Here is a 17,639-nt window from a genome sequence, read left to right as displayed (position 1 = left end):
GTCCACTTTCATTTAAACAAGAATGGTTAGGAGTGAGACGTGACGCCTCCTGGTACCTTCACAACAAACATGACAGACACCGGCCTTTTTACAATTTATTTACTCCTTCAGTTCTTTGACCAATCTCCAAAGCGTCATAGCTCATCGGAGAAGTTTCCTATTCAAAACAAAATGAACTAGGAATGAGTCACCTAACACACGAGTACTTCAAGTCCAAGGGACGTTTTGCAAAGAAGAAGAAAAAATGAAACCTTTCCACCGATCTTCCCCCATTACCTTCCTCTGTCAACATGCTTTCACAGGGCAAAAAACAACATTCACTCTTCAATTTCCATTGTCAAAAAAAGCCATTTTATTTAATCAATTAACCTAAAAGAAAAACAAACATGTCCAGTAAAAAAGACGACCATAGCAATTGATAAAAGGGAAACTATGAAAGGAATTGTCTTCTAATCTTTAGGGGTATAAAGCCATGATACCAGAACTATTTTAATGAGAATTCACAACATGAGTGTGTGGAAACAGAAAGAGCTTCTTTACTTAAATTAATAACACCACACAAGCAAGTTAAAATGGCCATGCTATTGGTATACAGAAATTGAGGAAAGGGACAAGGATGAGGGTTGGGGGGGGCGGTCATGTGGCTTTAAATATACTAAATGTAAATATTAACAAGTATGAACAACGCCAGTGCAACCAGTTAGCAGAGACAATCCTTTTCCGTGTGGTAGTGTTGGCAGGATCTTCCCTTTACTTCTCTTCACACCACTGGTTCTCTTTGCGTACCTGCGGACGAGAGCAGGGACAAGCGTGGTGAGTCTCAACAGCTGTCAAAAATGTGACACCAAGTGTTTGATTTCTTGTAACGTATGCCTTCAGGGGAAATGTGAAGCTAATTTTCACGTCATGTGTTCTCTTCCCGACGTTGACGTCTATGACATCGAGAGAATCTCAAGGCTGACTGGCTTTTGCGTCACGCAATCGAGTTCAAACATTACAACTCAGGCAGGTGAAGGGAAATCGTGTCTATACGTCATTGCACTGAATTTTTATGCAACCAAACATGCACAAAAGTTTGCTTCACTTTTGTTCTGAAAGCACCATCACACTACCAGGCATACGTTTTTAAAGGTCCAGTTTAAAAAACAAAAGTTTTAGCTACTAAAAACAAATCATTTACATTTCATAGAAAATGGGCCTTTTTCAGGATTAAAAAATTGTGTCAACTTTCCTTAAAACGTTTTCAGTTAATGCAAACAAGCCCTACAGATGTCCCACATTTTGTGGATGACTTTCAAACCTTCTGTCTGCACAAAAGCAGTTCTGGAATAAACTGTTACTACGTTCTAGTGTAGTAGACTCAGCCCACTGCAAGATAATGACCAAGAACAAAAGAATTACAACTAGATGGTGGCGGATTCACATGATGGAAGAGCAGCACAGTCTCCGGACTTTAGCCTCATCAAGCTGTTGTAGGAGCTTCTGTGCCGAAGTTTCAGAGTACACTGAGAAATTACAGTGTGTTCGACTGGTAGTGTGAATGAGACCTGTTGGTTTGTTTCCTGACAGACAGATGACAGATTGAATAATTACCTGAGCTTCCTCCTCCTCTGTGAAATCATTTTTGATGTTGAAAGTCTTCCTGATCTCCTCAGGGGTTTTGCCTTTGATCATGTTGGCCACCGTCTTGCAAGTGACATCTAACAGGCCTTTAATGTCCAAGTAGTTGGCAGCCTAAACAGAAAAGACAACAGTGTCAGAGATGAAGAGGAGGGCGGTAGTGACACGAGGGTTACAGGGGGCTGACGCCTTGACATTTCATAGAAGATATAAAACAATAAGAGGTTTATTCACAACCAGCAGAGGTTATTTTGTTTTGGATTCACATAAGGAACTACAACGCAGTAAGCTAGATAAGGAAAAAAAACATTCATGTAGGTCTGAATGTTCACAGAATGCATTGGGATCAGCGTGCGCTCAGATCGGCCAGACCACGTCTGGAGGTGGAGCTTGTGATCGGACCTCAACCAGGTGAAAAACAGACACAATGCTGACTGCCGACCGGTTGCCACACGATAGCCGATGGATTCTCGGTTTGCTGCTAATGCAAACCGAACATTTCCTACTGCTGTAGTTTCAAATTAAGAGCCTTTGACTGACAAAACAGAAGTTGAGTTTTATAATGAAACAGACACAGGAATGCCATTCATCAGTGAGATTAGAACTTACTGTCCATCCTTCATAAATAATGCTTCAAAAAGAAAAAATTATGATGGGTATTTTTTCACAGTTTGATCCGTGAACGACTCCTTTCACCGTGTCATTATGTACGCATGAATGAAAACGATGCACGATGAAAATAAGTCCACTTTTTGTCTGACTTTATATCAACAAAATAATCTTGTTGTGCTTCCCTCAGAATTCTCTGAGCTCAAATATTAAAAGGTATTTGGTGTTACCACCGGTAACTAGAGGTGTCTCCACATGAGTCCCACTTTAACAGCAGTTCAGTAAACTCACATCCCCTGACAGATCTTTTTCACAGCAGTGTGTGACATGGAATAGCAGGAAGAAGAAAAAACGTGATATGGAACATATTGTTTTATTTAGGGTGCAGAGCCTTAATTAGGGCAAAACACCTCTGTTAACTTAATATTTCATGTCAAAATGGTTACCGTGAAAAGGGTCTTTAACCTCTTGAACTTTACACTAACTGTTTTCAGACATGAACTCGGGTAAATGTCCGGGCCCCTTTTCCCGTAAGATGAACGCAGCAGGAGATTGTCCCGAGTCAGACGCGTTCACGCAAACAGGAAACTATCCGTTACATTCTGTTTCATCTGCAGAGCGTGCAGGTGGCGGGACGTTGTGATCATTCCGATAAAGACGTCAACACGCCCACTCGCTCGCTGTGAGTTCTCCGGACATTTTCCAGCTGTATTCTCACACGGGCTCACTCGTACATTTTTAGGAACAAGGGGTTAGTTCTATAAAATGTACGGACTTCAAGCAGCTCTACAGTAACAGCTACACCATATTTGGTTGCCTTGAATTCATTTTCATATGACATAGAAGCACTCGCTGAGCTACTGCAACACGCCTGCCTTGTCAGTGTCCTCTGACTTTGTACATGTAAACACATTCAGTCAACTCAAGTGACTGACACCGCAATTTGTGTTTCACTTCTTGGAAGACAGGAGCTGTTCCAACACCTATTTCCAAATCGCTCCTTCGGTTACCCTCTGCGTGTTGTGCCTCCTTTACTTTCACAATATTACTCCCAGGATTTTTTCGCCCTTGAAAACAATCTTTTCAAATCAACCATCTTCCGGGTAAACTAATTGTAGATATCTGTGAACAAAATGCAAACTCTGTGTTCTGCTCCAGTAGTACATGAGTTAAACAGACCACAGTTTACGGAGATCATAAAAGAAATATACACATTCAACTTTAAAAGTAGATGACAAAATAAGCGGCACTGAAAGAGAAGAGATGATGACACAAACTGAGAAAAACTCCTCATGTTAACTGTATTCATTTTAGAGTTGTTCCCATTTGTCTTTGGGTTCCACACAGAACTTGAGCTTGGGATTTGGTTTGTACGTAATGGTTGCAGTTCAGGTAGGTGTCACGCTTTTAGAAATTAAAGTAGGTCAATGTTATGTAAATGCGATATAACGTATGTGTATTTACCAGGATGAGTTCAAATAAGGTGCCCTGGTCGACTTTGAGGAACTCCTGGTCCCACACAGGAATGTCATCTGTCCTCTTCTCCTTGTTCTCATCGTCCTCGGGTGGGGGAGGGTCATCTTTGTGATGGGTGCACCACTGAATCACCTAGAGGACACACACACACACACACACACACACACACACACACACACACACACACACACACACACACACACACACACACACACACACACACACACACACACACACACACACACACACACACACACACACACACACACACACACACACACACACACACCTTTAACTAAGGCAAACAAACATGTATCCAATTCTGAAGCAAAACCAAATTTTTTAACTACAATACACTAAAATTGCTTGCTCTTTGTGCGTAGCATCTCTGAGCACCTTGTTTCACTCGTTAGCTGAACTCTTTCGGCCTTTAGAATTGTGCTATCTCACTACCCTGTTATAAGAACAACTGCAGATCCGAAGTACAAGCGTGAACTTGTAGAAGAGACAAAAAACAGGTCTCCACAACCTTCTGCTCCAACAGATGGGATTAGTTGATTACTTGGTTTACTGACAGTAACAACTTAGTAGGGGCAATGAGGAACAAATAAAAACGAAAAATCCACAGACACACTCAGTTGCCAATTTATTGAGTCCACCTAGCCAGAACAAAGAAAGTTCCATACAACATCTTTGCAACAAATCCTTCTGCTTTCAAAGAGGATCTCCTTTTCAGTTTCTTGTTGCGACTGGGATGTGTGGTCTTGATATTTTTTCTAACTAATTTATATCAAAGAGTGTAGACTATTAGAAATATTGGAAAATACTCGCAGGATAACAAAACAGTCAGCACCAAAAGCTACAGCCATAAAAAAAATTACTGGAAAGTTTAAGTCTTGAACAAAAACAACTAACATGAGAAACTGAACACACAATACATAATATGTGAATGTGTGTCGGTTATTTACTTATCGCCATTTCATTCACAAAGGCCAATAAAAACACTCACGGCAATCGCTAACTCGTGCTTATTAGCTGAAGCAGAAAAAATACCCAAACGACTGCCGGAAGACTTCATTGAACAAATCATCTGTGATTGTGAACCATTTTGTCATAATACAACAATAAAAAAAGTCTAAATCCTAATAGAACTGAAGTTTGACTGTCGTTCGTGTGTGTGAGTGAGTGAGTGAGTGAGTGAGTGAGTGAGTGAGTGAGTGTGAGTGTGTGTGTGTGTGTGTGTGTTTCCCACCTTCTTGAGGATGGCAGCGTTCACATTGGGGAGAGGAACGGGGTCATCGTCTCCTTCATCATCCATTCCCAAATCTGTTGAAGGAACAAAGATTGTCATACATCAGTCTGTGCTCTGTCCACCAACGGGGGCAGATTTTAAACAGAATGAAGATACACACTAGATTTAAACGTGTGTGTGATGATTTTGAAAGTGTTACCTTCTAACATGGTCTTGATGGTGACAGACTGCTTGGCTATCTCAACATCCACCTCGAAGATTTCCCCATCAGAGCTCTGTAGTTTTATTGTGGGCATTATCTGTAGAATACAGACATTTAAATGTCAAACATCAATCACACAGCAGCTACATTAACAAACAGCGGGCTCCCCAACCCACTGGGCGCGTGCGTGTGCGCGTGTAAACACTTTGATTAGCCTACAACATAAAATCACATTCATTATACGTCCGGTCAGTGCTAACGCTTGCAGCGAGCTAATACTGACGCGATTGCTTGTTGGCAACATAACCAATATACAACGAAAGGTGGCTCATATCATTTTAATTATTTAATTATAATCAAGTGCACTTGGTACAAATATGAACATGTTTTGCGGTTAGCTACGAGGGCGTTGTTTTTAGCCAGATAAGCTAAAATGTCAAGCTAGCGTAAGCACCTAGCTAACTAACGATACATTAACTGACAGAGGCTAACCGAGGGTAAAGCTAACCATGTAGCCAGCTCGCTATTACACATAATCCATTGTTGACTTCATATTATTTTAGCTATCGCATCAACCACCGTGTGCTCTGTCCGACTATGTCCCTACAACCGAAAGCAACCATCTAGTTGTTACAGTGGGCTAACCGCCAAGCTAGCATTACCATGCACAACGCTAGCATCTTAGCCTCGCCACACGCTAGCGCCTCGCAGCTTCAGCGAGGCCTCTTAGCAACTCACCTCCCGTCTCGGCAGATACCAATACAAACAAAACGGGGAAAACAACACGTTTGACATCCGCCTCGGCGGACAAACGCGATATGAAACGCTACATTGTGGTGGTACGTACCGTTAACGTCCGATCCAGAGGTGGAACTCCGCTGTAGTCAATAAAAAGGGCCTGACAGAAGCGAAGACAGCGAACAGCGGCTGAAAGTCTGTGGATCGACCTGGTGGGCGGAGCTGAGCCTGGCGCTTTGATGATGACGTAGACGCTCCTGCACGAGGCCTGCTTTTCCTGTTCAATTAGGTCTAAATCGACAAAACAAAAAACATGACTTTTTAAATCAATAACATCATCATCATTACCAAATATTATATACACTAATGCCGATATGCCACCCCCCCCCCCCCCCATTATGGACTGTACTTAAAAATGTAATTTCTTTGCTAAAAAAAAACCATTAAACACATAAAAAATGTCCATGCAAGAAATATTTATATACTTATAATAATAATATGATAATTTTATTTGTATAGCACCTTTCAGAAGTAGCTTCACAGAGTGCTTTCACAAGCTCTTGAAAGCTTTTCTTTTTTGTTAAATTATTGTTATTATTACCACTACTGTTGTTGGTTTTATATTATGTTACTCAATACCTGAAATATTTAAGTTAAAAGTTCTCATATTAACATACACATTTGTGTAGGAGGTAGATGTCCTGTTATTACATATCAAAATGTAAATTGCAATATGTGAAACTTGTCTTTGTACTTGTGTTTGTAATATGTTAATTTAAATAAAGTAAAATGAACACTTTTCATGTTTTTAAACGTCCACATCTGACACTACAGCGTCTAGAAACAAGCTATTAGTATATATTGTTTTTTGTGCATCCTGGTGGTTTTATCTAAATGTAAATGCCTATGGAGCGTGTTTGTTGTTGTTTTGCGCAGCAACTTTGGTTCAATTTAACAGATAAAGTATTTAAATGCAGGAAATTACAAAATTATTATTGGATGATTTTGATAGTGGGGGACACATTAGCAACTAAATCACAATACTCAATGGCAAGTAAGTGTTCCGTTCATAAATTGTACCTAAATGTACAAAATATTTGCATAATGCAATTTCCCCTCTGATACACATTAATATGCGTGCGTAATTCCTGATTTTCTGATTTAGCTTCTGAAGGTGGAACAAAGTTCTGGTAACACATTAGTTTTTAGTTTTTGGACTTTGCCCTGACCTTTTTTTTATATTGAATAATTTGGCCTCTAGAACAGTTATAAAAGTTAAACTGTCTGAGAAGTTTATAGAGATGTATCTTTGTACACTTGGTCGTTTTTTTCCTTGTCAGGGTTCATGCTCCAAAATGTTGTAAATCATTAGTTCAATCTTTTGACCATGTGATGTGTTTTGTATCAAGTATTAATCTTTAAAAAATACTACCACTGTAGTAGAGGTTTCAAGTTCTATCTAATGAAGATACTCAAATAAAGAAGACTGAGTACAAAGCCTAAATAGTGTCTAGAGACTACTTCTGTAAATGCAAGGTAACTTTCTTTCAATGTATCTGGAATACCTTGTATTAAGTACTACTAGTCTTGTCCAGTTACTATTAGTTTTGGAAAATAATGTGCATTATGACCAGTTTCTTTGCTGTGTTGTGGTGAAATAATCCACCATGGGGTGGCGCCTTTTCATGCTTTCAAGTGCTCCTCAAAAGATTTCATCCCCATTTCACACATGTTGCATAACTACTGCTTTTTTCCCCACAAGTGTACCAAAATGTTAAGAAACTAATAATTTGGTTTCAAACCTCAGAATTGTGTTCACACTGACAACCCCACATTATTGACAAAACACAATTTGGTGCTAAAATGTTGGAACGGTTTTGCAGGAGACATAATAACAAAAAAAATCCTTTATATAATTTCTTGATAATGGAACATCTCACTGACAGTTCAGTTACCAATACAGTGATACCAATAGTATGCAAACATATCTATAAACACACATCCTGAGCTAATTCCTTCAATGTAGCACTCCCTGCTGAACTGCAGGCCAGACATCTGACCTACTCTCTGGTTGGTGCACTGGAAGACTTCCAGTGGGGTCAATTCTAGATTAATTATAATAAACGGGGCCGGGCCCCAGTTGTCATCTCATTCGGGACAGTTTTTCCGCATCATAAAAAGAAAACAGCACCTTCACACCAAGGGACCACCTTTGTCTTTATTATTCAAATGGTTTGGTTAATACAGACTCTGTGGTTCAGAGGGAGTCAGTGAGTTGATGTGGATGAACACTCCAGCATCTGTCAATCATATATACCAAGCTTGGGAACTGCATAAGAAGGATTTTGCTTAAAAGTTCCACAGGACAAAGAAACTGTGTGTAAAACTTGCCTGATGGGGCTTTGATTGTAATTTCTTTTTTAAAAATCAAAAAAAAAATATCTGTAGTGTGAAATAATTTTTTCATCTTTTGACATATGTTACATTTCTTTAGATTTACAAAAGTGCAAACAGGTCACGTTCAGATCTCCTAAGTATTAGCCATGGCGTGTGGGATTCAAAGAGCCGCATATGAAAGAGCAAGTTTTTTTATCTTGGACCTCGGTGCCGTCGGTCGGCTACACAGGTAAAGGGTGAGGAAGTTAAACATCACTGTTGTTTTACATCATGGTTTTTTTTAGTACAAGTCCTCAGAAATGAATATTGTAATGATTATGGCACACACCGTTTTGGTCCATCCATAGACACACAGACATTGTTTTCGCTAAATGCTTAAATAGGTCTTTGTGTGGATATACAATGTGCACTGCTGTGTAGCCCCCCCAGTCTCCCACCCTCCCCTTCCTCATTCATGTTGTTATCAGTTGAAGGTCATATATCATGGCAATACTGGACTTGACTGTACAGGGTCGAAGGTCGGAGTTTACAGGAAGTAATCTGGGGTGCGGCGAGTGACATGAGGCTCCCCTCTGCGAGGCGCAGGATCAAACTGCAAGCTGGTTAGAAGAGGGAATAAAAAGCAGGGGGAAAAAACAAATTAAGATTTGTTGACCAATTATTTTCAAGTTACATAGCTGACAAAGTCAGCAATGATATTCATATTTTGCACATGAGTTAAGCAAAGCCTGGAGCCATATATCATGTGGGAAAAGACTCAGTAGAAAAAGACACAGATTTACATGCACCAACTCTGTTTTTCGTTACTTTTTAAAATATACTTACAATGAGTATTTGAGGGTGTCATCTAATTCCATGATGGCTGCCTGGTTGCCACAGCGGTAGCAGTAGTTGGGAGCACTAAATATTGTCACCACATTCCTCTCATGGCACCAGTTGTAACCCTGAGGGAAGCAGATGCATTATTCACTGGCGATGGATAATTCAGGGAAGAGCGCTACTATCATGCAAATCTAAAACTCTGTATTAGAAAGCTAGCTTGAGAAGTCTATATACCGTAACGGCCACTTGGGTCACATAAATTCAGACGTCCATTCAGATTGAATGAATTGGACTCAGTCAAAAAAAAGAAGAAGAAACTACACACACCTCCATAACCAGCTGGTGGGCACGGGACACCAGTGTGAGGCGGTTGGCATGGTTGAAGGTCTCTGAGATGTCCTGACCAAAAGTGTAGCCAGCTCCTCGAGGAGAGATCCCCCAGCCACCGCGGTCGTCAGGGTCCGACCAAAGCAGGTCACACATGGGACCCTGCGGAGGACAAACAGGAAGAGGAGGAGGAGCAGGTTAGCAAGGACAGGTCGTGCTTTACCTACTGTACAAATATCCCGAATTATGGCGAAACAAGAACATCAACAAATTGGTTCTGATAATGATCAAGTTAATTTGTTGCTGATATGCTTCTGTTTAATTCTTTGTTCTATTGAACTTAATTTTGATGTTCCTGGCCCGAAAGCTAGTAACTTTGTTATGAAAAGTACATGCACAAAGTATTATCTTTACCTCATGTGGCACTTCCTGTAAACGGTCCAGTGCTCTAATGTGATCCAATGTATCTATGGATGGTGACAGGCCTCCGTGAAGGCAGAAAATCTGGAAGGACGAGAGGAAAAGTTGAGTACTTCACTCTTAACTATCATCGTGTGAATCCATCACACAATCTTACCATCTAACCAATACTTATTAAACTGATAAACGTTGATAAATGTTACACGTTTCATTCCACAGAGCAACATTCAAGTCATATTTAGAACTGGGAAAACCAACCCACGAGTATTCTCACCTGAGAGTCTACCAAGGCAGTGAGGGGGAGGTAATCGAACAGGTCTGTGAAGTACTTCCAAACGTTGGCGTTGCCATATTTCCTTAGGCACTCGTCATAGAAGCCGTACACTTGTGTGATCTGTCTGCTCTCGTGGTTCCCTCTGAGGATTGTGATGCGCTCCCGGAAGCGTACCTGAAACAAGAGAACAAAACTGATTTTTGTAAAGTTTCAGTTGCGTAACAAGTCAGTGTGGGAGGACTTTTTTTCTTCAAATTTGACTTACCTTAAGTGCAACTAGTAAAGTGACGGTTTCTACAGAGTAGTACCCTCTGTCCACGTAGTCTCCCATAAACAAATAGTTTGTGTCTGGAGATTTCCCCCCGATCTTGAACAGCTCCATAAGGTCGTGGAACTGACCGTGCACATCACCGCACACCGTCACCGGACATCTCACCTCCTGCACATTTGACTCCTTGGTCAGTATCTCTTTTGCCTAGGGGAGAAAAAAAAACATGAAAATATTAACACTGTCCTTCATGGATAAATACATTTAAAAAAGGCACACCAGGTTTAAGGAGAAATATAAAAACGACACCAGAGGAGCATAAAACATTATACTCAACACATAAAATAATCATGTTATCAACAACCTGACATTTAGATGTAAAGCATTTGCCCCAATTTGCTGCTTCACCATATTCTGCACAGGAAAACCTTCCATGTGATCCTTCACCATAATCACATGCTCTACACACTGTAATTTTCCATCTCTTTCTTTGTTCTCCCATCTTTATTTTCAGGAACGGACAATTTCCTGCCAGGCTTTCTGCACAATTTTCCACATCAGCATCCAGTGGGGTCTGCACAGCAAGATGCCACACACTGATTGATTACAACACAACCCCCAACACCGTCGCCATGATCTCTCCCAAGGAAATAGGCCCGACCCTCTGTGTGCGTGTGTCTGTCTCTAGTTCCCTGTGGGCCTGCCTTGCAGCACTTGCAGAGACAGCTCTGGTCGCACTGCAACATTTCCTAAAATCAATTAGTGCGATGCTCCAAAAAGCCGAGCACAGAGAGGAGAACAGCCATTGGTGTTTTTGGATTGAAACAATCGGTTCACTGGGATTATTACTTTAAGAGGACTCGGCTACAGCTCGGAGGGCAGTGGTAGCACAGTCAGCCACCAAATAGTACATCTGAACTAAAAAAAGATTAAGAAGTGTATGACTCAGTGTGTGACCTACAGCTGAGCAGTGTTTTGGGTTGTTTTTTTTTACAGGAAACACTTGGTCACTGTTGTACTGTTGATTTTCCTTTGTGGGTCTCAGCTGATGCGGGAACAAAAAGGTTACCGCTTGGCTTCATTTAAACAACCACCCTGTGTGTGAGTAGAGACAGCTTCTCCTTATTTTACATATGGAGATTCAACTGTATGGTCAGATATCAAAACATTTGACAAGTGTGCATTTTTGATAAACAGTTGCCAAACTATTATGCAGCCTTTAACCGTACCGAGTAAAACAGAACTAAAAATAGGGGAACGCTTTACTAATACTAAATAAACTAGATGTGGAGAGACCCACAACAAGGCCTGTTCCTGGAATAAGTCGAGCTTGGCAGGCTGGTCTGACTAAGGGGGTCAGTGAGCTGGATGAGCTCTTTTAAGAAGCTTGGGAACGAGACGTGCTCTGAGCTAAATGACCACCAGACATGTCTGATGTGATCAGACGCACATCGGACACGAGCGTACGAGGGTGGGAGGGGGGTCAAGAATTGCACCAGCATTTTAACTCCTGCTATTTTCAAGCGTTTACTGTTATTAGATTCTAGAGACGAGGTCACGGTGCAGAGGTTGCTGGGTCCTGTGTGTCATAAAACTGCTGATTTGTTTTGGGCAAGTATGTGTCTCTATCCATCTAAACATTTTGGTGGTGCATTTTTGAGCGGCTGCCTTAGTTTCATACTGATCCCAGGACAAATCAAATGGGACCAGGATGAGCGAAAAAGAGAAGCGTCATCGTCAGAGGGCAGGAGTTGTCCAGTCACCCCAGCAGATGGGACAGAGAGAAACAGACCCAAAGTGACCAGGACAGGACTGCAGATGCTGCACAATGCTGACCTATATTTGTCAAACACACATGTACACACCCCTCCACGGGCCCATTCTAACGTGTGGCATGAGGCCTTTCGGTGACTGGACCCTGGACGACAGCTTGACCAGGGATTTGAACTCAAAAGCATCCGAGTCACGAAGCCAAAGAGAATATTCTACATGTCTGTATTAAAGTGGAACAGCGATGAGTTTTTCCATCCTCCCCTCCTTGTTAGGGTCAGTGATATGAGGGGGGAAATGAACAAACAAATGTGCATTTTAAGTGGGTCAACCCAGTCATTTGTGATGCTCCTTACTTTTCACTTTAAATCCCTCATAGTATTACAAAGCGCTCACTAAAACGTAGTGACCCAGTCAAAGAGAATATCCTAAATTGCCAAATCTTCCCACGCCGATTTATTAGGACATCCTCTAAAAGTTGCTTTGCCACTGCATGACACAGCATGTGGCGTCCAGCTCTGTAAACTTTTACACTAACTGTGCGAGTAATATGTTCCAAGGACGTGTCAGATAACACCTGTGACCTAAACTGGCTTGTTAAATGTGCACATTGTCTTGTGAAGACACACAATGACAACAGATCCAACCCACATTTTTTCCAACATATGCTGCACTGAACTACACAATTTTAGCCTGTTTTTGTCCTCCTGTATTTTCCTGGCTAGGGTTAGGGACTCAAACTGTGTAACCTTGTAGAGGTTTTTTCTTTTTTTCTTGGGGGGGGTTTGTTAATAGACAAACAATTTTAATTTTATGATCATGAAACAGAATACTGCTGGGCTGAAAACAAAACGTAAAACAGGATTGAATTATAGCGGATGTAATGTAACATAAAACCGAAGGAGGCAGACTGATGAAATGTGACCTGCTGCCTCTGACACCAGGGCGACATCTTCATTACTCATCAGCTTGGACTTAGTTGGAACCTCAAAACTGTTTATTTCTCGAGGAGGCCGGTCACACCTCATACCACGGATGCCAGTCCAGCAGTGAATGAAAAGAGATGACGCAGAGGTTACGTGACCACTTCACCCTGAGTACTGTGTGGCAGAAATGCCAAAGAGGCTGCAGGGAGGGAACCTCGGCCCAGATTGTAACCACGCCCAAGGCATCAGGCGGCAAACTGCTTAGGCGAGTGCCAAGAACTCAAGTCTGCATTTTCTTGGCCGCTGCCATATAATCCCATTAATGTGAGTTAAACACAGCCAAAGGTTCTCCTGTAGACAACTAAGCAGGAATTACGTGCAACGACTATGCAGAACTACAACCACAAGTGATGACCTCACTCGTGTTTATGGAGGTTGATGATCAAACATCTTCCTGACAACAGCACTACTGTAAAACCAGAATGGAAATCATCACCACGAGCAGCTGAATAATGGAAAACTGTGTCCGTGTTGTCAGGTTCTGTACAGCCACTTTGTGAAATTTGCTGACAAACAACCTTATATGAGATATTTATTTATTTGCATTTATTAGTGTTACAATATGTCTGGTTTTCTCCAAATGTATTCATTAAATCTGTATTTGATGCTGGACATGAAGCCATTATTTGGATCAGTCCTCGTGACTCATTTGAAATAAAATTGCGACGTCATTTAGTAAACAGAACTTGATTTGCTCTCCCGGCAAGCGACATTGACAAAAGGTCACACAAAGGTCCTCAGCCTCAGGAAGTGGGCCAACTAATGCCATATGACCGAATTATTACATCATTCTGACACACTTCACATGACATCAAGGTCCGAGGATTAACTGAGATGAAATCAGAATTTCCAAGGCTTCATAGCATGCACATTTTCCATCTATGTTTGTTTGTTTACGTGGCTGTTCTTGTCAAAGCACTTTGCAATCTTCACTTGAAGATGGTTTACCCAGCACAAGACTAAAGCTGGATCGAGCCTAAACAGTTAGTAGAGGTTACAAATGATCAAACACATAAACAACAAAGGGCTTGACTTTTAAACAACATAAACAATCTCTAAATGGTTATGTTACTCTGAAAAGGTTTATTTTTGAATGCCCTGATCACAAAAGTCATGTCTGTGTCTGAACAACATGTTACAAGGCTGATACAAAGACCAGACACCAGACAGATACTCTGGATTGTTCTGCCTTTTTCTGGGGTGGATGTTAATCAGCAGTGAAAAGACTGAGGACAGATTGCACAGCAGATTTCATTCCTCCACACCCCCGTGCATCTTAAAAAACAGAAACGGACGCTCTTCTGAGTCACAGTGAACAGTGTTATCCTGAGTCACACACCCCCATCCCCTTTAGCAACAAGGGCTTTGATAGTGTTAGTGATGCAACTCACAATCAATCATCCCTGCAGCTATTTTTAAATTAGAGAGGATGTTGTTGTGTAGGTACATACATTTTGCTGAATATATTAACAACATTCACAGGGGGACGGATGGATAAATGCAAAGAGACAGTGGTTTGGAGCCGCTGAGCTGATGATCTGTGACAATGATGGAGCCTCGGGGAAGGAAACTGTGCAGCATTTCCCTTTTCCTGTAAACTACTTTTATGGCATCTTTGCTCCATTAGGGAGCAGATAGTTGAGAGCAAAAGGAAAAAAGAGACATCATTTGTTTTGCTTGTTGATAGTGCTCATTTGTCAGATTTACAGCTAACGACTGTGCGCAAGGCCCCACCAGCTAAACTGTCGTCTTGGTCGTCCATCACAGATGTATGCCGAGACAAATCCATGCCCACAGCTTGTCTGGATTGAATTTTTGAGCTGAACACCACCATCGCCGCCGCCGCCACCCCAACCCAATGGAGAGGGTCCACATAATTTTTAAACTATGTGAACTACATCTCAGAGCTGAGAAAAAAAAAGAAACAAGCGCTGGGATTAGCCACTTGAGAACAGCGTGACCTTAACCTTCAGTTGATGGCCCTCCAAACATGGCAGTGGGTCTACTTTGTGTGTCCTTCTAAGAGCCGGGAGGGACATAGCTGCACTATGGAGGGAAAAACCCAGAATAAATGACACGCAAAAAACCCTCATACACAGAGAAGCAAGCCGGAAATAGGGGGCAGAGGTTTAACAAGGGGTCAGAGGCGAGGTTTGCCCGCTCACATGACGACCAATTAAGTCACGCTTGAGTTTAAAAGTTCAATAATTTACTACCTCATTGCCCTGTGGAATGAGTCAGCCTCACGAGTTACCGGCTCTCAGGAGGTCAACAAGAAGCTAGATGAGGCGCAGGGGTCAGAGGAGGTCAAGTGCAACTTTCTTCACTGTGCCTGTTGAGAAATGAGGGGTAATCCCACACATGACATATGGACGTAGGACTTCAACCGAGCTCACACGATTCAGTAATCGTGGGGAAAATGACGATAATATATACAATATTATCGCAATGATTTCTGGGGAAAATATATATATATATATCTTGCAACATGAAGCAGTTACCGTGACAGGGCTAATGACAGACACCCACCTACCAGCTCACACACAGACAACATGGAGACATCGACACAGGAACGATCCACGCTGTCACACCAACACAAGGGGAGTGTGACTGCCCCAGTGGATCCAGAGGAGATGCCACAGGTCCCAGTGACGGACGGTGGGGGGACGGTGGGGGGGGGGGGGGGGGGGGGGGGGGGCAATGCGCAGTAATGGCTCCCTCTGTCCCGACCGGTACCACTCCGACATGTGCTTCGTAATTGACAGTTTCCAGACGTGTCGAACTGGCGACGGCTCTGATGTGCGACAGTAACCTGCGGAGCCTCGTCGGCTGTCAAACATACGCAGTGAAATGTTCACTGTAGACGCCATTTTAAGAATGTCTGGGAGGCGGCGCGACGGAGAGCGAAGACGGGGGGGGGGGGGGGTTATTATGATTATCATTATCATTTAATATCTCACCTTCTCGCATAGTGTCTTCACTTGTCCCTCCGACAGCTGCTTGCACTCGTTGAGCTGCTCGATCCACTGGTCCAGTTCCTTCGTGAACGCCTTCTCGTCCATGTCTGTGTGTGTGTGTGTGTGTGTGTGTTTCGGGGCCGCCGCAGTTCGTTTCACTCTGCCGACGAGTTACTCAGGAGTCGACTCCCTCCGATCTGGCTCTCGTCCTTTTCCGGAGCTTGCACACAGCGGCCTCGGAGGGGTTGTTGGTGGCTCTCTGACCGGGACACGCATGGACCTCCGGCTGCCAGGTCGCTATGATTTGACTGAATTGAAACCGAAGCGAGAGGGAGGGGCGGGGGGAGGGCCGGAGAGACGTCAGTGTGCGATCCCACCCTGCAAACGAGTGTGTGTCGCGCTTCCGTGTACTAAAACGCCGCACTTCCGGTTCCGACCTTCCAAATAAAAGGCGCTTCCAAGAAACGTCATACAAGGCGACAAAAAGCCGATGATCCATGCGAGAGATATTCGCCTCTGTGTATTGATAATATCTGTCTTTCTATGTGTGTAGTCTGTCCAAACAGACCATCAGACTTCCAGGCATAATATTATTGTAATTGTTAAAACACATTAAAGTCAGATACAGGTTCTAATTGTATTTTGACCAAATATGCAATTATTACTGTATTTTGCCTTTGTCAGGCAGCAAGAATGTCTCTCTTTATAGCATTTGTCTATGTATGCTTGTTGAATATTGGTGGGAAAAAAATGTGCCAGTGACATCTTTGATCCAGGTGTACTGTGAGCTGATTGTTTAATTATCCTTATAAGGTTTTACATCTTTAAAACATTTGCATGACATGAGAAAATAAGCGACTTAATGCACCATGGTTATCACTGCCTGCTCATATTGCGACGCTTTCCTTATAATGTAAAAAACAATAAAAGCTGTTATCAGACTTAAAAAGCAGCCACAACACCAGAGTACGAATTTTGTGGGGGGTCGAAGATGTACCGCCAAATGACAATGACTTCACATCCGGTCTGACTCTGGTTGAATGTGTCCAGCTTGACGCGGCAGCGACAGAAATAGCAGCGATGACGGCAACTGTCATTGGCTCAGCGCGCCGCTTCCGCTGCACTTTGACTGGCTCACCGTTCAATAGAGAAGCTACTCACACACACATACACACACACACACACACACACACACACACATACAGACAATACTCTGCCTGAAAGCCTGCTGTGGGTTTTATGGTGTTACCATGACGTCACTGTTTTTACATGTTGCCCACAGTTGTGAAACAAAATAAAAGAGAACAAGTAATAAAACCAGCTGCACTGCCTGATACATTCTGTCGGCCAAAACAAAGTTCAGTTTATTCATTTTCAAATGTAAATCATTCACTTACTCAACATAGTTTATATATTTTTTCCTTGGATCTAGGGTGTAGGAGCCCATATTTACTCATCAGCATGAGATTCATAATTTAAGGTGAATTTTCTTTTTTTTTTAAAGACAAAAGCATAACAAGT

At 42.3% G+C, this 17,639-nt stretch overlaps 2 protein-coding genes across 2 annotated transcripts; both read right to left on the bottom strand.

The window, feature by feature from the left end:
• Positions 1 to 82: 82 nt before the first annotated feature.
• Positions 83 to 6,157, bottom strand: skp1 (S-phase kinase-associated protein 1). The gene is made up of 6 exons (XM_035624257.2): positions 6,007 to 6,157; positions 5,157 to 5,256; positions 4,958 to 5,031; positions 3,694 to 3,837; positions 1,594 to 1,734; positions 83 to 786 (listed from the first exon to the last, which is right to left on the bottom strand). The coding sequence occupies exons 2-6, from the start codon at positions 5,251 to 5,253 to the stop codon at positions 751 to 753; spliced, it is 492 nt and encodes a 163-aa protein (XP_035480150.1). The 5' UTR covers positions 5,254 to 5,256; positions 6,007 to 6,157; the 3' UTR covers positions 83 to 750.
• Positions 6,158 to 8,089: 1,932 nt separating this feature from the next.
• On the bottom strand, positions 8,090 to 16,451 carry ppp2cab (protein phosphatase 2 catalytic subunit alpha b). Its single transcript, XM_035626396.2, has 7 exons — positions 16,122 to 16,451; positions 10,403 to 10,612; positions 10,138 to 10,311; positions 9,858 to 9,947; positions 9,444 to 9,605; positions 9,120 to 9,238; positions 8,090 to 8,893 (listed from the first exon to the last, which is right to left on the bottom strand). The coding sequence occupies exons 1-7, from the start codon at positions 16,221 to 16,223 to the stop codon at positions 8,821 to 8,823; spliced, it is 930 nt and encodes a 309-aa protein (XP_035482289.1). The 5' UTR covers positions 16,224 to 16,451; the 3' UTR covers positions 8,090 to 8,820.
• Positions 16,452 to 17,639: the final 1,188 nt, after the last annotated feature.

The sequence above is a fragment of the Scophthalmus maximus genome, chromosome 2 (genome assembly GCF_022379125.1).
Source record: "Scophthalmus maximus strain ysfricsl-2021 chromosome 2, ASM2237912v1, whole genome shotgun sequence".
Classification (NCBI taxonomy): domain Eukaryota; kingdom Metazoa; phylum Chordata; class Actinopteri; order Pleuronectiformes; family Scophthalmidae; genus Scophthalmus; species Scophthalmus maximus.
The sequence above is the reverse complement of the archived record's forward strand: the minus strand, read 5'-3'. Positions and strand labels throughout refer to the sequence as shown.

Coding starts and splice junctions, on each gene's coding strand:
- ppp2cab (XM_035626396.2), bottom strand. CDS start 16,223: ATGGACGAGAAGGCGTTCACGAAGGAACTGGACCAGTGGATCGAGCAG. Junction 9,948..10,137: donor CTGCCTTGGTAGACTCTCAG/GTGAGAATACTC, acceptor TCGTCCTTCCAG/ATTTTCTGCCTTCACGGAGG. Junction 9,606..9,857: donor TACAGGAAGTGCCACATGAG/GTAAAGATAATA, acceptor TGTCCTCCGCAG/GGTCCCATGTGTGACCTGCT.
- skp1 (XM_035624257.2), bottom strand. CDS start 5,253: ATGCCCACAATAAAACTACAGAGCTCTGATGGGGAAATCTTCGAGGTG. Junction 5,032..5,156: donor CATCAAGACCATGTTAGAAG/GTAACACTTTCA, acceptor TTCCTTCAACAG/ATTTGGGAATGGATGATGAA. Junction 1,735..3,693: donor CCTTATTTGAACTCATCCTG/GTAAATACACAT, acceptor TTTTCTGTTTAG/GCTGCCAACTACTTGGACAT.